At 48.1% G+C, this 22,500-nt stretch overlaps 1 protein-coding gene across 1 annotated transcript in view; it reads left to right on the top strand.

Annotated features, from left to right (window-relative positions):
- The window catches only part of LOC310790563 (teneurin-2-like), a gene marked incomplete at both ends in the record, with an annotated part of 240,232 nt that overhangs the window by 184,311 nt on the left and 33,421 nt on the right, over positions 1-22,500 (top strand). The window contains 6 exons of the mRNA XM_083652265.1: positions 7,685-7,807; positions 12,102-12,307; positions 12,999-13,194; positions 16,456-16,557; positions 19,455-19,649; positions 21,990-22,190. Coding sequence (XP_083508391.1) covers positions 7,685-7,807; positions 12,102-12,307; positions 12,999-13,194; positions 16,456-16,557; positions 19,455-19,649; positions 21,990-22,190 — 1,023 coding nt within the window. The remainder of the gene's footprint in view (positions 1-7,684; positions 7,808-12,101; positions 12,308-12,998; positions 13,195-16,455; positions 16,558-19,454; positions 19,650-21,989; positions 22,191-22,500) is intronic.

The raw sequence follows: 22,500 nt of genomic DNA, 5'->3' as shown, positions 1-22,500 counted from the left end.
CTGATGAAACCCCCAAAACAGCCAAAAATCAATATTTTCTCATAAAATCATGTTTCTACACAAACGGGCCTGTGACTGATTTTGTCAGAGCAGGTCACATTTAGAGTTTCTAAAAATGTTGGGAAAATCCACTTCATCTAAAATCATCATAATTTCGTGAAAGTTTGCAAATCCTTATCATTCTCCCAAAAAAAAGTGGACTAAACAAAATGGTGGCGTTTGAGCAGAAGCGGTGCCTGCAGTCTGGGGGCCTGTCTGCTGAGTGGCCCTCAAAAGGTGGCTGTTTTCCAAAGCCAGGTCCTTGACCCCTCAGCCCCTCTCACTCTGCATGCGGCGTCCCGTCTGCTGCTCCAAGGTGGAACAGCTAGAGGGCAGGATGTGTCGCTCATGCCAGCATGGCTGTGTGTTCGTATACATTTGGCGTGGGTGTGTGTGTGTGTGTGTGTGCCTGCGTGGGTGTGTGTGTGTGTGTGTGTGTGTGTGTGTGTGTGTGTGTGTGTGTGTGTGTGTGTGCCTGCGTGGGTGTGTGTGTGTGTGTGGGTGTGTGTGTGTGTGTGTGTGTGTGTGTGTGTGTGCCTGCGTGGGTGTGGGTGTGTGTGCCTGCATGCGTGTGTGTGTGTGTGTGTGTGTGTGTGTGTGTGTGTGTGTGTGTGTGTGTGTGTGTGTGTGTGTGTGCCTGCGCGGGTGTGTGTGTGTGTGTGCGTGTGTGTGTGTGTGTGTGTTCACGTGGAGGTGATGGCGGGGCATATGGTGAATGCAGGACCCTGGGCATAAGGATCAGACGTGGAGCGTGTGTCCGTAGCAGCAGGGCCTGTCGTACTGATAAAGGTTAGGATCTTACCACACGCTGCCAGGCCCAGGAATAGGTCAGGACATGGCCAGGGCGGCCATCTGCACCAGAGGGACGAATAAGTCACCTGCACTAGTCAGGTAATACTAAACGCTTGTTTTTGGGCGATACGTGCTACCAACACTGATATTTTGTCCTTTGACTTTCTGTCAGTATGTTCCTCTGGGGGTTTTGGAGAAACGGTTTGATGCCTTGGTGAGTGTGCCAACTTGGAACAAAGAAACACACACAGCCCTACATGTCTACACTAGCTATAGGGCTATGTAGGCTATTGACAAGAATCTGGCAATGCGATACCTATCACGATACACAGGTTAAGATTCAATATATTGTGATACTGTAAGCAAGAACATACTGTGTATTTATATATATACTTTTTTTTCTTTTACTTATTTGAGGAAAAGTATAGTATAAATATATACTATACTATATAGGTCATAGTATAAAGAGCACCACCATTATGCATAAAATCTGAGTACAAAAAGTGGAGTGCATGGAAGAGACAAACGGGGGAAGATACAACACTGCGTCTAGTGCAGGAGTGTCAAACATACGGCCCGGGGGCCAGAACCGGCCCCCCCAAAGGGTCCAATCTGGCCCACGGGATGACTTTGCAAAGTGTAAAAATTGCAAAAAGTGAAAAGTCCTTCAATCCAATGTGATGCACTTGTGAAGAGGTATCAGGTTTCAGGAGCAAGTTAAATATTAAGTACCGGTAGCTTATTCATGTTTTCTGTATTCATCACTAAAACTAAACTATTTTCATTACCCTTGACTAGATAATTGCACACTTACCGTCAATTGTAATACACACTTACAGACAGTAGATTTGATCATTTGATGGTAGCTGAAATAAGCCTACACCAAAATGTGCTCTTAAAATGATGTACCTGTAATTCTTACACTAAAAGAAACAGCAGAATTCTGAGATTTTGTCAGTTAATTATTGAGTTTCTTTATCTGCTCCACTTGAGACCAAATTGGGCCGCATGTGGCCCGTGAACTAAAATGAGTTTGACACTCCTGGTCTAGTGGTTGGGGGTTTAAGCACAACACAAACTGAACACTCCCAGAATAGGCCTTTTTCACAGGAGCCATTTTGTGTCTAAAGGGCAGGAAATAACACAGGTGCACCATTAATTAGGGTTTCTAACTTCCAGTCCATTTAGGTGTTCCTAGTGCTGGGGGCCTAATTAATGAGTTGGTTGCACCTGTGTTTACCCTGCCTTTTTGACACAACATGGCGTCTGTGAAAAAGGCTCATTGCATTTAAACTATTAATAAAAAAAAAAGAAAATAAAAAAAGAGAATCAATACAGTATTACAAAACATCATATCGCGTTACTCAAGTGGATCGAAATTTTTCGTACACCCCCTACGTACCACGCATACGCCCCATTGACGTCATTACCGAGCAGTGTTCATATTGCCTGTATTAGCGACGCGTGCACTCAGTGCACGGGCTCATTTCATTCATTTATTTCCTCATTCGTTTATTCATTAGCGCTGCTGTTATCTGGGCCCGATCGTTAGTCCAATTAGGGCGTGGTGCTTCACTGGTCCTCCGTTACAAACGGGAGACGGATGAAGACAAAGTGAGAGAATGGTTGTCCTACGTCACTCTCTCTCTCGCCCTTTCTCTTTCTCTGCCTCTCTTTCTCACTCATTCTCTCTCTCTCTCTCTCTCTCTCTCTGATCTGCGATAAGATAGCATAGTTCCTCATATCCTGTTTCTAATACAGATCGATGAGAGGGAAGGGAGCGAGGGAGCGGAGAGGAGAGGACGAGAAGAGGCAGAGCACGTCGGAGCAGAGAGGGAGGTAGAGGGGGAGGGGGGAGGAGGAGGTGGTCAGGGTAGAGATATCTAAAGAGGAAATGAGGATTCAGAGAGGAGGACATCACTCAGATCTACATCTCTTTTCATTTAGCCCATCACACACACACACACACACACACACACACACACACACACACACTAACACACACACTAACACACACTACTACACAAGCACACACACACACGCACACACCCCTCAAGCATCTGCATCGGGCCATTTCAATATTTCAGTGCCAATAAGGAAGCCATTTTGGCCGTGTGATTGAGTGAGCTGCTCGACTAGACAGTGTTCTTCTTGTAGGTGCTGTCGGTAACGGAGGAGCTGTGCGCAACTCGCCTAACCTTTAGTGTTGCAGTCAATTACAGTTCAGTTGCATCATCCGGACGGGGGAGGTCCCGCGGGGGGTTACCACCAACATGTGCGCGCATGTGTGCTGTGTCTTTTTAATACTATGCCATTTTGCAGCACGCAGAAAGACACACACACACACAGGCGGGCGCGCACAACACAGACGCAGACAAATTGTATCTCTCAGTGTATATGACCCCCCAGGGCAGCAGCCAACCGCCGCCCCCGTCCCGCTGTCTGAGACACTAAATGATCTCAGCGAGCAGCGCCTTGGAAAACCATAGCAGAGAGGAGAGAGGAGGCTGCCTTATTTATAGACTACATAAGTGGATATCGTGCGGTTAATTCTAAGAAATATCCCAAATGGCCCCGAATATTGAGAACCTGAAGGCATCGCACTGTTCTTTCCACACTCTCTCTGATATTAGTGCTGCACCCCTGTGCCGCAGAGAGAGAGAGAGAGAGAGAGGTGGGAGCGATACGGAGGAAAAAAGAAGCCATAGTGATAGGTGCGTTTTCTCGGGTGGCTGTTGGCGCGTGTATGTGTTGGAGGAGGGGAGGCAGGTAGGGGAGGGTGGGTGGGGGGGGGTGTATGAATGTGGGCTTCCTCAACCAATTACCAGCCAGGGCTACGGATGGGGGGCCGGCCTCAGCTACAATTAACGCCCCTAATTGAGGTCAGAGTTGTTAATTTAGTGGCGAATTAGAACAGTTAATATGCATTTATCCGGGTTGGCCAGGGGAGATGGCGGAGGAAAGTGTGTTGCGTTAATGTTGTATGCGGAAGCGCGTGTTCCTCTCTGGGTAATTTGTAGGTCCATTGGAAGATTAGCAAAAAAAGACCCCCAAAAAGGCAGGAGGTCATTTTCTGCCTTTGGTGCAATTAGGAGGCGTGCAATTGGTTCACGTGCTCAATCGGCCATCCTGCCATGTGGATCAGCAATGATAAGGTTGAGTTGAGATGGAGAGAGGGAGCGAGAGAGAGAGAGAGAGAGCGAGAGAGAGACAGAGAGAGAGAGAGAAAGAGAGAGAGGCAGAGAGAGACAGAGAGAGAGAGAGAGAGAGCGAGCGAGAGAGAGACACAGAGAGAGAGAGAGCGAGAGAGAGAGGCAGAGAGAGATTTTGTCCAGTTGGAACATGTTCCAGAGAATAGAATGATGATGATACAATATTATCCAGTCAGGGGACACTCGGTCCACAGTCTGCCACAATGTCACCTTCTCTCTTTCTCTCTCTCTCTCTCTCTCTCTCTCTCTCTCATTTTTCACTCCCCCTCCCCCTCACAGAAATCAATTTGCACCCTTTAACTTTGCGACACATAAATACTTCTCAAAACACACATACAGTAAGACATCAGCATTGTATTTCTGTCCGATTGTCTGCATTGTGAACCACTTACTGTCTGGGGATGAATCATCCTTTCTCAGCCACCCACCTACTAGCCAAGTCAGGAAGTAAAGAGCCACTCATCCCTTAAATCTCTCCTCTCTCTCTCCACGCACTCGCCATCCTGTCTTCTCTCTTCCTTATTCTTCTCCTCCTCTCTCCTCTGCAGCGTCATCCCCCGCTCCCTTCTTCCTGCTCCTTTTGCCGTCCTCAGGGGGTTTCATCTTTTCTTTCATATTCTATCAGTTCTTCTGACTCTCCTCCAGTATTCCCTCTGTTCCCTCCCTGCCTTTTTGAAATGTGACACGATTTCTCCGGGAGCTCTTGACCATTGCCTCCCCCCTCCCCCCCCCCACACACACACACACACCTCCCCCCGCCCGCCCGACGCCTCCACCTCCACCTGCGTTTCATCTCCCTCGTCCCTCTCTCCATCCAGTCATCCTTCATCTTTTTCGTTTTGAGGATCACACGTGTTCTCCCGCCGCTGCTTCAGATGTCGTCTATCGCAGATGATCCTGGCGAGCACTTTGCCACTCTGAATTATGCATCGGGATTACATAAAGAACCTCACCAAGCAACTGATCTATTTTTAATCCAACTCGTTTGCTTGTTAAACCTGCCTCGCTGTGATCTTTCCATTGTGTGTGTGTGTGTGTGTGTGTGTGTGTGTGTGTGTGTGTGTGTGTGTGTGTGTGCGTGCGCGTGCGTTCCACCCACTGCATTGGGAAACTCAATAAATTTTGCATATTGACGGCATAGATTGTGTACTTGTGTTTTGACTGCATATTGTGTGTTAAAGCCTTATTCTGTAGTTTTACTACTGTGCTGTAGTGTGTGTGTGTGTGTGTGTGTGTGTGTGTGTGTGTGTGTGTGTGTGAACGTACACGCATGTGTTTGTGTGTCTGTGTAAAAATGCACACACGAGCGTGTGTATGAAGATAAATAACAATAAGGGGAGAGTGTGTATGAGACAATTGTTCTTTCTCGGTCTGACTCTGTCAGTTGAAATTCAACTCAGGCTTTACATCCTTCCAGCGCAGGTAGAAAACACGAATTATAATAATTGTGACCTGAAGAGAAAATGCGCGAGAAATCGCGTGACAACAGAACGAGCGAATACATCACATGATCAGCATGTATTTTTTTGACTAACAGCAGTTTCGTTACCACTAAAATGACAGCCGTAACAAACTTAGCTGTATGGGTGAAATGAGAGGTGTACTTGTGAAGAGGAATATGACAGGTGTCTCTCCGTCTCTCTCTGCCCGCCTCACTCATTCTCTCCACCTGTGAGCAAACCTGTTGACGGAACATTGCATTGTCTTTTTACACTCTTGTCGCCGAGGAGCAACAGTGCCATCTATTGGTCATGCTTTCGCAACCACCCACTGAAGAAAAAGAGGAAAGAAAATCCTTAGGGATAACTACACATACACACACACACACACACACACACGTACGCAAAGACACAAACATACAGCCACATACACAATCAGGCTCGCTATAGAGCCGTCTGATTGGTTCTCGGGGATGACCTAGATTGAGAGCGGCGTCACAATAGATCCACTATTGCTTACTGTCTCCCTGTGATTCAATGGGTAATCTTCCCATCGATCGCTCACTGCGATACCATCTGTGTGTGTGTGTGTGTGTGCGTGCGTGTGTGTGTGTGTGTGTGCACGTGGGCGTGCACGCACGTCCGCGTTATCTACAACGGAGGACAGGCAGAGATAAGAGGGGTGGGGAGGGGTGAAAAAGAAGAGGAATTAGAGGAAAAGAGGGAACGCGATGAAGGTCGGAGAGATGAGAGAGGAGAGGCCAAGAGGTGGACGTTAGAGGGAGAGACGGGGCGGGGCTGTTTCTGGGCGTAAGGAAACCGTAGTCTCTCTCTCTCGCTCGTCTCGCTCGCTCACTTTCTCTGTGTGACAACTAAAAAGAGCTGACAGTGGAGGCCAGGCTGCAGCCGGGGTGTCAGCGCTTTCCTTTGACCAGAAGCGAGAGAGAGAGAGAGAGAGAGAGAGAGAGAGAGAGAGAGAGGGGGGGGGGGGCGGGTGCGAAAGAGAGAGAGAGAGAGACAGAGAGAGAGAAAAGAAGCAACAGAAAAAAACTAAGAAACAGACAGAGAGAGAGAGAGAGAGAGAGAGACTAAGAGATGGGGCACGGAGGTAGACCGAGTGCATCCTGCCAGCAGACCCGAAAGCCTTACGCCCACGCCGTTTTCTCTCTCCGCCCCCCCTTCCTTTGCACACTACCCTTCTCTCCTCTGTGTGTGAACCCTGGGCGAGCGAGGATGGATTCTGACAGGAGAGAAATGGATTCCCAGGCTTCAGATGCAGGTGTGATAACCTGCTATGGAGAGAGAGCGGGGGGCCAAGGCGGCTGCAGCACACGCATATGTAGCACACGCTAGTCATAGCGTGCGCGGGCGTGTTGTTGCACGCACACACAGTTCAGATCAATGCACATTTCTTGTGGATCTTCCATAACATTCCCTGAAATATTCAAACACGAGCGCAGTACCTCCAGCAAACTTCCTACTCAGGAGATTCTCCCCCCCAAAAAACAACAGATTAGAACAATCATTTACCAGACTCAGAAGAGACACATGTCACACAAATGTTTCCCTCAACTTTGAAGAGTTTTCTCAGGGTTCCTCTCTTCTGTTGTGGTGGAGAAGTTGCCTGGCAGCAGGCTGGTGGAAAAAGAGCTGACAAAGTGAAGAGGATGGAACACCGTCAAACCAGCTTTATACCACCGGCACACAACAACACAACAGAGGACAAGAGGAGAGGAGAGTCAGAGAGCGATTTGTTCAGAGAGCGATCTGTCACTCCGCTCGCTCTCCGTGAGACGCTGTAAAGGCTTCCAAATAAAAGCGCGGGAGGCGCTGTCAGGTTTAAAGCTTCTGATGGCGAGAGGGAGCGGGACGCGTGGAGAGACAGAGGAAGACAAAGATGGATGGTTATGCTTTTTAATGGTCTGTTTCGTAAGGCTGTGCTGTTAGCTTGCCTGCCATTTTGTCGAGTGTTACGAGTGGAATGCGCTAACCTGCTGTATGAACTGCATCGCTCGCCACATAAATGACAGATCAGATTTAGAGGCTCGGCCTCCTCTATTTCTTTGGCTTCGATTTGTAGAAAATGCTCTGTTCAAACTGCAGTTTCTCTCTCCCTCTCCCTCCCTCTCTTTCTCCCTCTCTATCCCTCCCTCCCCCCCCCCCCCCCCCTCTCTCTCTCTCTCTCTCTCTCTCTCTGCACAGCAATCAACCTCCTGGGTTTGACGTGGCAGCTGAAGGCGTCTGACGGCCCTGTATTGAACAACGGGCTGGGAGCTGGCCTGCCTGTCAACAGCGATGTGGCCACGCTGCCCTCTGGAGCCAGAGGTAAGAGCTGCATCACGCGCTCTCGTCAAGACAACCCCTCACCCATCCAACCCAAAAGTCCACATGTGTGTGTGTGTACATGTACGAATGGGCACTTGACAGGACAGAAATAATCTCTGGAGGAAGTCATTAAGGCAGATTGTCAAATTCGAATGCCATTTGTGTCCACGGAACGTAGCAGTCACACAAACAGGGAATGAACAGGCACACACTAACTAAACTGTGATACTTCATGGTAGCATGCTTAGCTGTGCTATCAGCATGCACTGCACACTGTATAATCACTGCACTGAGCTGTGTGGAGGCAGCTCTATCGCCTTAAGTCAGCAGCGAGGTAAAAGACTGACTGCAGTAGCAGCCCCGCCCTCTCCCCCTCCCTGCTCCTGGTCTCCTTTAAGGCCCCCATGCGCTTTTCTATCTGTTCTTCTATCAGCGGCCTGATCTCTTTCTAGCACACACAGCCTGTTACTGTATAGATATGTGTCTCTGTAACACACACAGCCTGTTACTGTATAGATATGTGTCTCTGTAACACACACACAGCATGTTACTGTATAGATATGTGTCTCTGTAACACACACACAGCATGTTACTGTATAGATATGTGTCTCTGTAACACACACACAGCATGTTACTGTATAGATATGTGTCTCTGTAACACACACACACAGCATGTTACTGTATAGATATGTGTCTCTGTAACACACACACAGCATGTTACTGTATAGATATGTGTCTCTGTAACACACACACAGCATGTTACTGTATAGATATGTGTCTCTGTAACACACACACAGCATGTTACTGTATAGATATGTGTCTCTGTAACACACACACAGCATGTTACTGTATAGATATGTGTCTCTGTAACACACACAGCCTGCTGTTACTGTATAGATATGTGTCTCTGTAACACACACAACCTGTTACTGTATAGATATGTGTCTCTGTAACACACACACAGCATGTTACTGTATAGATATGTGTCTCTGTAACACACACAGCCTGTTACTGTATAGATATGTGTCTCTGTAACACACACAGCCCGTTACTGTATAGATATGTGTCTCTGTAACACACACAGCCTGTTACTGTATAGATATGTGTCTCTGTAACACACACAGCCTGCTGTTACTGTATAGATATGTGTCTCTGTAACACACACAGCCTGCTGTTACTGTATAGATATGTGTCTCTGTAACACACACAGCATGTTACTGTATAGATATGTGTCTCTGTAACACACACACAGCCTGTTACTGTATAGATGTGTGTCTCTGTAACACACACAGCATGTTACTGTATAGATGTGTGTCTCTGTAACACACACACAGCCTGCTGTTACTGTATAGATATGTGTCTCTGTAACACACACAGCCTGTTACTGTATAGATATGTGTCTCTGTAACACACACAGCCTGTTACTGTATAGATATGTGTCTCTGTAACACACACAACCTGTTACTGTATAGATATGTGTCTCTGTAACACACACAGCCTGCTGTTACTGTATAGATATGTGTCTATGTAACACACACAGCATGTTACTGTATAGATATGTGTCTCTGTAACACACACAGCCTGTTACTGTATAGATATGTGTCTCTGTAACACACACAGCCTGCTGTTACTGTATAGATATGTGTCTCTGTAACACACACAGCATGTTACTGTATAGATATGTGTCTCTGTAACACACACAGCCTGTTACTGTATAGATATGTGTCTCTGTAACACACACAGCCTGTTACTGTATAGATATGTGTCTCTGTAACACACACAGCCTGTTACTGTATAGATATGTGTCTCTGTAACACACACAGCATGTTACTGTATAGATATGTGTCTCTGTAACACACACAGCCCGTTACTGTATAGATATGTGTCTCTGTAACACACACAGCATGTTACTGTATAGATATGTGTCTCTGTAACACACACAACCTGTTACTGTATAGATATCTGTCTGTAACACACACAGCCTGTTACTGTATAGATATGTGTCTCTGTAACACACACAGCCTGTTACTGTATAGATATGTGTCTCTGTAACACACACAACCTGTTACTGTATAGATATCTGTCTGTAACACACACAGCCTGTTACTGTATAGATATGTGTCTCTGTAACACACACAGCCTGTTACTGTATAGATATGTGTCTCTCTAACACGCACAACCTGTTACGGCCTGATCTCTCTCTAACACACACAGCCCGTTACAGCCTGATCTCTCTCTAACACACACAGCCCGTTACAGCCTGATCTCTCTCTAACGCACACAGCCCGTTACAGCCTGATCTCTCTCTAACACACACAGCCCGTTACAGCCTGATCTCTCTCTAACACACACAGCCCGTTACAGCCTGATCTCTCTCTAACACACACAGCCCGTTACAGCCTGATCTCTCTCTAACACACACAGCCCGTTACAGCCTGATCTCTCTCTAACACACACAGCCCGTTACAGCCTGATCTCTCTCTAACGCACACAGCCCGTTACAGCCTGATCTCTCTCTAACGCACACAGCCCGTTACAGCCTGATCTCTCTCTAACGCACACAGCCCGTTACAGCCTGATCTCTCTCTAACGCACACAGCCCGTTACAGCCTGATCTCTCTCTAACGCACACAGCCCGTTACAGCCTGATCTCTCTCTAACGCACACAGCCCGTTACAGCCTGATCTCTCTCTAACACACACAGCCCGTTACAGCCTGATCTCTCTCTAACACACACAGCCCGTTACAGCCTGATCTCTCTCTAACACACACAGCCCGTTATGGCCTGATCTCTCTCTAACACACACAGCCCGTTACAGCCTGATCTCTCTCTAACACACACAGCCCATTACAGCCTGAACTCTCTCTAACGCACACAGCCCGTTACGGCCTGATCTCTCTCTAACGCACACAGCCCATTACAGCCTGAACTCTCTCTAACGCACACAGCCCGTTACGGCCTGATCTCTCTCTAACGCACACAGCCTGTTATGGCCTGATCTCTCTCTAACACACACAGCCCGTTATGGCCTGATCTCTCTCTAACACACACAGCCCGTTACGGCCTGATCTCTCTCTAACGCACACAGCCCATTACAGCCTGAACTCTCTCTAACGCACACAGCCCGTTACGGCCTGATCTCTCTCTAACGCACACAGCCTGTTATGGCCTGATCTCTCTCTAACACACACAGCCTGTTACTGTATAGATATGTGTGGGCTGCTGCTCTGCGTCGTTGTTCATGTATTAATGAGAGGACTGGTTGTGCTGTGTTCCCCAGCCGTCTGGGCCAGACGCTACTGTTGTTCTTCTCATTGTTACTTTTATATCCTCACTATTCTGCACGCGTGCACACATGCACACACACACACACACACACACACACACACACACACACACACACACACACACACACAGACCTAACACACACACACACACACACACACACACACACACACACACACAGACCTAACACACACACACACACACACACACAGACCTAACACACACACACACACACACACACACACACACACACACACACAGACCTACACACAAAGTCTTCCCCTGTCAGTGCCCCATGCTCTGCTGTAGATGGCTGACCTGATTGCAGGAATCTGTGTGTGTGTAGGTGCGCTTCTGCCGGCGTGTGTAGGTGTGTGTGTGTGTGTGTGTGTGTGTGTGTGTGTGTCTGTGTGTGTGTGTGTGTGTGTGTGTGTGTGTGTGTGTGTGTGTGTGTGTGTGTCTGTCTGTGTGTGTGTCTGTGTGTGTGTGTGTGTCTGTCTGTGTGTGTGTGTGTGTGTGTCTGTGTCTGTGTGTGTGTGTGTGTGTGTGTGTGTGTGTGTGTGTGTGTGTGTGTGTGTGTGTGTGTGTGTGTGTGTCTGTGTGTGTGTGTGTGTGTGTGTGTGTGTGTGTGTGTGTGTCTTTGTGTCTACAGAGAAAGCCCTGCAGTTCTATCAGCACACTGTCGGGCCCACTTTCATTTTAGCTCAGTCAACTAAGTCCACAGTCTTGTTGTTTAGGCAAAGGTGTGACTTTGCTTTGTACCATAATATCTGATTGAGCTGATGTCACATGATCTAACATCGCTCATTTTCACTTAAATTGTAAAGATTTCGCATTCCATAGAAGACAAACAGGTGGCAATGCTAATGGTGCTTGCTGTCCGCTATTCAATTTCAATTATTTTTTTTATTGTTGATGATCTCCAACAGACTGTGAGGATTAACTATTGACTTTGACAATCAATGGGCGTGATTATTGATTATTCTGTTCCTGATGTCCTCGCCTCAGGTCCGTGGGCCGGCCGGAACACCAGTGTAGACACAGGCAACGTGGAGGTCGGCAGGAGGGTGACCCAGGAAATCCCTCCAGGAGTGTTCTGGAGGTCTCTGCTCCACCTCAGCCAACCCCAATTCCTCAAATTCAACATCTCCCTGGGCAAGGACGCCCTGTTCGGGGTCTACATCCGCAAGGGCCTACCCCCCTCACACGCACAGGTGAGCTGCTGGAGACAAGCAACACATGACCAGCAAACACAGCTTATAGCATATTACATACATACACAAAAGCCATGCTTAGAAGTGATTTCTGATAAAATGCCAGATAATTTGTCATAAAATAGTAGAATTAACGTATGTTCTATAGCATGATGGGACATGATCAAATTAACAAGAAAATAATTATTTGAGTAGTTTGAAACATTTTCCATAATAAAAGACATTTCCGTAAAATTCCACTTTTGATTCTTGTACTTTTATTGGAAACTGCTCAGTAAAGAACATCAGTTGATTTGTAGAGCAGGGTTTTTATGACACTATGATAGAGTTGTGGGTACTTTGCAATGCTGAAAAAAAATCAGCATGCAATATTTCCTAGAAACACGAAGAGAATGATGGACCCCCAAGGATTCCTCTGTGACATTCTCCATGCTTCCCTGACAATTTTACCCTATTTTCACTCGTCTTTTAGTCTCCCTGCATACAACTATGGCTCCTTTTAAAAGTCTAAAAATGGCAACTTCCCCATAAAAGCTACCATGGCACTTGATTCAGTGGATTTGATACCCTCTTTTCTCAATTCCATTCAACTCTCTCTCTCTCTCTCTCTCTCTCTCTCTCTCTCTCTCTTTCTCTCTGTGTCTCTCTCTCTCGCTCTCTCGCTCTCTCCCTCTCTCTCTCTCTCTCCCAGTATGACTACATGGAGCGGCTGGATGGTAAGGAGAAGTGGAGCGTGGTGGAGTCTCCGAGGGAGAGGCGGAGCATCCAGACGGTGGTCCTCAACGAGGCGGTGTTTGTCCAGTACCTGGACGCCGGCGCCTGGCACCTGGCCTTCTACAACGACGGCCGGGAGAGGGAGACCGTTTCCTTCAGCACAAACATCATGGGTGAGACAGACTAGGGGTGTTTCCTTCAGCACAAACATCATGGGTGAGACAGACTAGGGGTGTTTCCTTCAGCACAAACATCATGGGTGAGACTGACTCGGGGTGTTTCCTTCAGCACAAACATCATGGGTGAGACAGACTAGGGGTGTTTCGTTCAGCACAAACATCATGGGTGAGACAGACTAGGTGTGTTTCGTTCAGCACAAACATCATGGGTGAGACAGATTCAGCGTGTCGGTGGGGGGTGGGGGGAGGGAGGGAGAGAGGCGCGCAGCGGGGCGCGCGGCGGGAGTGAAGCAGGTTAAAAGGAGGCCATGCCAATTGCCGCCAATGATGGTGATGGAAGAGAGACAGTTAGGTGCTCGTACCGCACAGCTCTCAGGCCTTGGATGCGTAGTCGCATCTTTTTATAGTCCAACTTTTAGTTGTGCAACTTGTAAAGCAGAGAAGAAGACTAATCATCAGAATGTACACAGTGTAAAAGCAAGAGAAGAAGACTAATCATCAGAATGTACACAGTGTTGCCATTGGCAACACAACTATGGCAACCTGATGAAGGAGGCCAGCATGAGCGGAGAGGTGCTATTAATATGACTCCTTTCTTCTTCTCCGCTTAATGAGCAGGAGCCGCTGCACATAATTGTGGGGGGGGGGGGGGGGGGGGGACCGGGGAGCTTAATTATTTACAGCAGGTACTAACTTTTTTCTAAATAATATAAATAAAAAAAAATAACAATATAATTTAGGCTAGGGTGTGAATTAGGCTATACTGCTACACAACGTTTTTCAATCAGGAGCTAAATCCCCAGCTTAATATTATATGCATGCATCAATGAACTGAAGACTAGCTGGGTATTTTAGATATCTGCCTATTAGACTGCATAATACTGAGTCCACTTAGACACAAGGCTATGCAGCTATGCAACATTTTAGACGGCAAATCCAGTAGTCATAATTTTGACAAAAGATGTAAAAAAAGTAAACAAACAGTGCCACATACACAGGCACATCCATTCATCAGTATGTACTGTATGTGCATTCATCAGTATATGACCAGAGCGACCAATCACAGCACACAGAGGTCAGGGGGACCCCCCTACCCCAAAGAATAATAAATGTATATGTCACGGTTCCCCTGCTAGTGGTTGGTTATTCAAGTCTGTTATCTAGGGCTCAAACGGCCACCTAGCCGGTTAGCCAGACACTGTGCTAACAGTGCTTGTCAGAGTGGACGTTAGCGCATGCAACCTATAAGTTGTCGGTGTGAGGGCGAAGCACGTACCTCTATCCAGCGCTCGTAGTTCTCCCTCCAGGTGGTGGTCGTCCTTGTCCCTAGGGCCTAGGGTGCTTACCTAATGATAACCTAATGAGGGACTAACACAAAGGACAAAACAATAAAGAATATCTATATGGGGTTACTATCGGCAGTGTCTTTGATTTGGTGTTTAGGTTTTCTCTGCGTCCTCGTGGCGTGCTGCCTGGCTATTCCGACGCCACCCAATTCTCTCTCTCACTTCCCACTTCCTACTTAAGATTATCCCCTGAGTGGGAGGTCGGCCACGCCCTGAAGTCATGCACATAGCCAATCATCTTCTCAAACATGTGATAGACATGGATACCAACCAATCCATCCATCCATGACAATATAAACGTATATCTTCATATAGAAATTCATTCTGTTTGCCAAGTATTGATTTTTTTTCCTCCAAAGAAAATTGCAGGGGGTGCCTATAGGGGAGCTTGGAAAAAAGTATGTTTGCCAAATATGTCATAGAGTAAGTAAGTTGATGGTATTTATCTCAGAGGGTTTGCTGTATGTGCAAGCCTACATTGTGTGATAGAGGATAGCATTTCAAAAGCCGTTCCTCTCACACGCCCCCAGCTAAAAGCCCTCCGATAGATTTGGAACCAGATCCACAACAAGCAGATCTTTAGGTGTTTCAAAATAAACCCATGTCCTCCCAGCCCCCCGCCCCGCCCCCGGCCTACAGCGGATGTTTTTTAGGACCCGAAACCGTTCTCGAAAATAATTTAAAGTTCAAGTGTGTTTGAAGCGCCACAGTATTGTGCGAGCAGGGGAGATGGATGGAAGGAGTCAAGCAGAGTGAGAGGAATCCTTCACTGTCAACATCTTGCGGTGGAGCTCTCAGCAGCAGCCGGCAGGAGGGGAGGGGGGAGGGGGAGGGGGGGAGGTGGAGGGGGAGGCAGAGGGGGCAGAGTTAGAGTGAGTGGGGGAGAAGGGGAGCTGGTGGAAGACATGGCCTAATGGGAGAGGAGTGGTGCAGAGAGGCAGAGTGGATTGAAGGAGGGCTGGAGGGGTTGAAGAGGGGAGTGAAAGAGAGGGCGGCGTTAGGGGCGAGAGGGTGAGAAGGGGCTGGGTGTGGAGGGGAAGGGAGAGAGAGAGAATGGTGTTAGAGGGAGAGATAGAGAGAGAGGGGGGCCTGGCTTTGGAGGAGAAGGGAGAGAGAGAGAGAGAGAGAGAGAATGGTGTTAGAGGGAGAGAGAGGGGAGGTGTGTGTATGGGCTGAGTAATGCTTTGTGCAGAGAGGGGAGGGAGGAGTGTGGAAGCCAGAGAGAGGGAGAGAGAGAGAGAGAGAGAGAGAGAGAGACAGACAGTCAGACAGACAGACAGAGAGAGAGAGAGAGACACACACACACACACACACACACACACACACACAGAAAACTCAAATCTGCCCAGATACACCCCACTCCCACCCCCACCCCCAAACATACCTGGATGAAGTATTAATGACGGTGGTGGGCCAGAGTGTGGGGAGTAAACAAACAAAACAGGAGGGTAACAAAACGAGGAAAAGACGAGGGGAATAGAGTGAAGGAGAAGGAGAAGGAGAAGCCGGAGGGCTGCAGAATGTCAGTGTTTAAGCACGGGGAGATATCTGATGCAGTGTAAAAACAAGCGCTGGCTGGCTAATGGATGATGTCTGCAGGAGTTACTGATATAACGATGCACACCAGAATTCAAAAGACAGTCTCCACACAATATGAAAAATGCATCGAAAGGCGAGGCATGGCGCGTCGGGGTGGGGTGTGCGTGTGCGCTTTTGATGTCGGCAAGAGACTGCTAGAGCCTTGACTCGTCTGTCGTGTTTTAAAGGAAAGGAACAGTGCCAATGATTTAATCAACGCTTTGAAGCTTAGCATCAAACTCTCTCTCACTTCCTTCTCTCTCTCTCTCTCTCTCTCTCTCTCCCCCATCTCTCTCTCTCTCATTCTCACTCGCTCACTCCGTCTTCACAGACTCGGTGCAAGAGTGCCCGCGCAATTGCCATGGCAACGGAGAGTGCAATTCTGGCGTGTGCCATTGCTTCCCGGGGTTCCACGGCATGGACTGCTCCAAAGGTATTAAATGCTAGACAGATGTGTTTTCTCTCCCTCTCAGAGAAGAAGAGAGCCTGAGCCGGGAGAGAGCGAGAGAGAGAGAGAGCCCACCACAACTATCTCAACCATCTACTGTGACAAGTATATAGGCATCTATTTGATGTGCGGCTGGGTGGCACGATGAAGCGCCGGAGCCGGCGCGCGTCAGGCGGCGGCGGGGTAAGAAGAAGCGTCAGGCGGGCGGCGGGGTAAGAAGGCGCCCGAGGTGGAGCGGAGACAAGCTGGCTGATGATGAATGGCAGCTCCCCGAGCCAAACCTCTCTGTGCTCACCTGGGACAGACAGCTGTGATGAATAGTTTAGTTAGCTCTGCCTGTAATTACTCTTCACGTCATCACCGGCGCTCTGCAGCCCGTGTGACCGCTCTATCCAGCGCCCTCCTCCTCCACCGGGGGTTAGGCCGGGTGTGTGCGTTAGGGAGGGTGAAGGATGTTACTGATACCGAAGCCATTCTCAATTCTGCTTTATCGGTCCGATCAATTTTTTGTGTGGGGGAAAAAAACTAGGCCTACTCAGGTTTTCAGCCTCAACGTAGCATTATATATATCTCTAGACTCTGAACACAGTGTAGAATGTCTGCCTAATAATAACATCTGAACACGTTAAAATAAATTGCAATGCTCCTTTTCTTATAAGGATATTTAACTTGACAAAAATTGACAACCTTGGAGGCACACACCATTCACCATTCAGAGTAATTGGACAATTTGGGACCAGTTCTAAACGGTTCCGGTTCTCGATTCCCCATCACTGTGTGTGTGTGTGTGTGTGTGTGTGTGTGTGTGTGTGTGTGTGTGTGTGTGTGCGTGTGCGTGTGCGTGCGCGTGTGTGTGTTGTGCATGCGTGCCCGCGGCAAAAGCAACGATCAGGAGGAAATCTTTTCAGATACGGACAGCCTGACGAGGTTTTCGAGGAGACAAGTTTGTGAGAGAATCATTTGGGCACATTGCCTAACTGAGAGGAGAAGGCTACGCTGGGAAAAAGAACTTAATTGGCCTTCATCAATGTCCTTTTTCATTACTGCTATAAAGCTGGATAACTTATTTCACACAGTGACCTGAAGTGACTGGCCTGGCAGTCAATACAGAGCAAAATATCCTGAGACCCACCCTCCATCAACACAACTCATCTGTTTTATAGAGAGGAATTGGCTCATAGTAGCCTAATGTGAGGACAGAATGGTTGCACATTTTAACATACAGGTTATAAGAATATAACTAGATAATTAGCTTACTTACCAGTGACAAAATACTGGCCACATTGTGTATTTTATTTACTCTTGGGGTCCCAAAGTTTCCACCTCTTCTACCATAAGCTACTGAGCACCTCTCTACTTACAGCCTAGATCCACATTTTTCTTCTTAAAGACCCCCTGAAGTCATATGTTTTAAGATTTATATAAAATACTCTACTTTGAATAATAATTTGTGTCTGGTGGTTTTCCCCCACAAAAAAGATTAAATTATCTTGTTAAAATCCTTAAAATGACTACCTTCTGCCTCATTAAAGATTCCAAAGCAACCAATCAGGGCTATCTACAGGACAGAACTACCGTACTTTCCGTACTATAAGGCGCACCTGAATATAAGCCGCAGCAGCTAAATTGAATGATTGTTACATATATAAGCCGCACTGGACTATAAGCCGCAGGTGTTTTAATGTTTAATTACCAACCAGGAGGAGGCGTAGCGCCTGCCTGTAACAGAGATCTCCGTGTCTTATCAGCGGAGACCGTTTTGAGTCCTTACCCTCATCGTCGTAACACAGCCAGTTCGCCATCTTTTGAAGCATGATGTTAGATTACAACGAGCTAGTTGTGTGGCTTAGCCTTCCAAAATGTTGCCGTTAATTTTTTAGAATGTAATACATAGAATTGGGAACGTTACATTCAATTTCATTCAGACTGTCTTTCTGGCTCAATCGCCGCCATTTTTCCCCCGGAGCGAGGGAGGGTGGGAGGAGGGAGGGTGTTTTACAGTAGTGGCTGAGAGAGCGTAGTGGCTCAGTGCTCCAAGCAGGTCGCGAGGCACATTTTTTGCAACACCATCCAATCAGGGTCTGTCTGTCTTGCTCTCGTTCTGTCTCTCGTACCAAAATCCATAGATTTAGGAGGTCCCCTAGTGGCCGTTAGCTGTAAAAATCCATAGATTAGCCGCACCGTTATATAAGCCGCAGGGCCGAAAAATGGGGGAAAAGCCGCGGCTTATAGTCCGAAAAGTACGGTAGCCAATCACAGCATACAAGCAAGGGCTTTAACTGCTGAATACTGGACAGGGATTGGCTCCAGTATTTGTGATGTCACGAATCATAATTGTAAATCGTCTTTTCGGTGAGCTCAGAGAAACCTTCCACGTCGTTCTGCAGATGATTGTTAAACAGCCTTCTGGTGTCAAACTGCACAGACATCATTCTGCACAGTGAAGCTCAAACATCCAACTCTAGGAACAAGAAGAAAAACACATTTTTGACTTTAGGGGGGTCTTTATCTTCCCCCTTGTTTTGGTCGGGAGCACAAAAAACTGTAATTCATGGTTTTTAAGTTTGTTGACTGTGAATTCTACATACAGTACATGTGTTTAGGCATGTTTAAATTAGACATCACAATGATGTGCATTCAGTCAGACACAAAATGTGAATGCAGAGTGGTGCAGTGATTCCCCCCCCCCACGATGGGCATGGCCCATTGTATGCACTGTCTCTATGCATGGGTGGATGGCTAGTGTGGCTGTGCACTGTTTTGACAGTCTCCAAAAAGGCTACTAATTGTTTTCTGCACAAGCTTTAATCTCTCCCTCCCTCCCTCTCTCTCCCTCCCTCCCGTCCCTCCCTCCCTCTCTCCCTCCCTCCCTCCCCCCACAGCGGCGTGCCCGGTGCTGTGCAGCGGGAACGGCCAGTACGACAAGGGCTCCTGCACCTGCTACAGCGGCTGGAAGGGGCCCGAGTGCGACGTCCCCGTCACCCAGTGCATCGACCCGCTGTGCGGCGGCCATGGCACCTGCACCGACGGCAACTGCCTGTGCTCCGTGGGCTACAAGGGCCCGAGCTGTGCCGAGGGTGAGGAGGAGGAGGAGGAGGAGGAGGAGGAGGAGGAGGAGGGGGTGTGAGGCTCGATGACGCGCTGCGGTGTAGCCGAGCACGCTGATGCTTTTCGCTGGTTTTTGTCAGCGTGCGCATCTGTCTGTGTGTCAGTGTAGGAAATTTAAAAAATATATTTGTATTAAAAGATTGGGGTATTTACAAAATGTTGGGGACACTCTTCCAAAAAAAAAGTAATTAGTGGTTTAAATAGTGCTGTTTTTTAATGTGAAATGAGGCCATACAGTAATCAGCACCTAGCACCTTGTGCCAACATGACATGAGTAAATAAATAGCATTATTATTGCTGTTCCAGAGACAAGTGTACAATCATCTGTCTGTGTGAGAGAAAGCAGGGGCGTGTGGGTCGCTTTCTTCAGTAACAGTTGGAGCTTTTTTTAATGAGGTACCGTACCGGTCCATCGCGTCGCAGAAAATGGAAATGAAATTAATTGAATGAAAATGAAATGATCGAAATCTTGGGGGCAATTTTCACCCCTCCATCGCGGCTTTTAGGGGCATTCTGGGATATCTTGGAGCATTTTTGCCCTTTGCTCCCCCCCCCCCCTCCATAATTTCCTACACTGATGTGTGTGTGTGTGTGTGTGTGTGTGTGTGTGGGAGTCATTATTTTGAAAGAAAGATCAATCTATCAAGCGCATGACAAGCACACACACACACACACACACACACACACACACACACTTGCTGCACTTCCACTAGCCTGCCACACACACACACACACACACACACACACACACACTCACACACACACACACACACACACACACACACACACACACACACTCACACACACACACACACACACACACACACACACACACACACACACACTTGCTGCACTTCCACTAGCCTGCCACACACACACACACACACACACACACACACAGCACTAACTCTTGCTAGGCAGCTCATCATAACATAATCTTACCCTGAGTGAGTGTCCGCTCCCTCCACATATACAGATGAAGTATGACGCCGCAGCCAAAATACATCAGAGATTTTATTAAGGGGTGAAATCGCTTCTATTGATCCCAGTTAAGAAGGATCAGCCTGCCACACTCTCACTAGTCAGAGAGAGAGAGAGGGATGAGATGGAGGGGGCAGAGAGTCAGGGCGGGGGAAGAGAGAAGTGAATATGTATGGAGAGAGTGGGAATTGGAAAAAGCGAGCGAAAAGATAGTTAAGAGAGACAGAGTGCCAGGGATGAGGGGAGAGAGAGAGAGAGAGAGAGAGCCACAAAGACAAAGAGAAGAAAGAGGTAGAGTGACAGATAGAAGGAGCCGAGAAACATAGAGGGGGCCGGAGAACAAGGTCAGCGTTTTCTCCTCCTCTTCCATTTTTTCCTCTCCCTCCCTCCCTCCCTCCCTCCCTCTCATCCAATTTCCCCCCCTCTCCTCTCCTCTCCTCTGGTCTCAAATCTGATATTCATCACAGCAGAGTCCCTCAAACAATTTACCTGGAGTGCAGCGACATGAAAATCGATAGCTGTGATCCGCCGTTTCTGCCGGGCAAACAGAAATGGAGGGCCCAGGGTGTGTGTGTGTGTGTGTGTGTGTGTGTGTGTGTGTGTGTGTGTGTGAGAGAGAGAGCGTGTGCGTTAATGAATATCCGTGTGTGTGTGTCTGTGTGCGTGCGTGCGTATGTGTGTGTGGAGGGGTGCAGTGGGGTCAGTCGTGCGGGGGGGCGCGAGGTGTCAGACGGAGAGGACGAGGGAGCCAGAGACAAAGTGGGAGCGGCTGGGGAGAGAGGACAGGGGCAGCGAGAAAGGGGGCGGGTGGGCATTTTGCCGGGAGGGGGTAATTTGTCAAATTGGTTTTCACTCACTACTCAGACTCAGAGCTGCCTGTCAACCTGGCAGACTGACAGCATCACATTCTCCCCCGCGTATTAGCACACATGCGCTCGTGCACGCGCTCTCGCGCGCACACACACCTACGCGCACGCGGACGGACGCGCACGTGCGCCCCACCGCTCTCTCTCTCAGAGTGGAACGCATTGACTGTTACGCCCCGATTATACACTCAGCTTATTCGTGATTGTGTTTTTTAATTGCCTCAGTAACACGTCTCATTATTGTCATTATTCCGTTATCTTTTTTTTGGTGTGCGTTCAAACAAAGAATGAAAATATGCCTTCTGTCACGTCTCCGTCTTTACAAGCGGCTCGCGATGTTGAACCTTTTGTTTTGACTTGGGGGTTGTGATGATGCATTGTGGCGTCCGCAGGGTCTATCCATCACCAGGAGGCAAGTTTCCCCCCCCGTCTTAGTGTCTCTTGTTTGTGCCTGTTATGTAGTGGATTGCCTGGACCCCACCTGTTCCAACAATGGCATCTGTGTGAACGGAGAGTGCCACTGTAAGCCCGGCTGGGGAGGGCCTCACTGTGAGCTGCCCAGGGCCCAGTGCCCGGACCAGTGCCACGGACACGGGGCCTTCATACCCGACACGGGCCTGTGCAGCTGCGACCCCAATTGGATGGGACCCGACTGCTCCTTGGGTAGGTACTGCTTGACCTAGACTCAGCCCTCAGTCTTAATCCGTTTCACTCCTGTAAGACTGAGAATATTACTATTTAAATCTTTGCATAACGTTAGGTGGCGCTGTTGGAAGCCTTGCATCGGAGAACCAATCATGAGTGTTGTGGGCGGGCCTGCTTTCTGGGGGGCAGTTCTCATGCAGAACCGGTGTCTCGCAAAACATCGTCGCATTTGCGGAGAAACATATTAATCACTCAGAAACAAACATAACCTGTTAATAGGACGTGTTTCATCCGGCCCCGGCGGCTAGAGGTCTTTCCCCCAGCGATA

Source organism: Poromitra crassiceps, assembly GCF_964638095.1.
Source record: "Poromitra crassiceps genome assembly, chromosome: 15".
Taxonomy (NCBI): domain Eukaryota; kingdom Metazoa; phylum Chordata; class Actinopteri; order Beryciformes; family Melamphaidae; genus Poromitra; species Poromitra crassiceps.
Note: the sequence above shows the minus strand (reverse complement) of the source record. Positions and strands in the feature narration are given on the sequence as shown.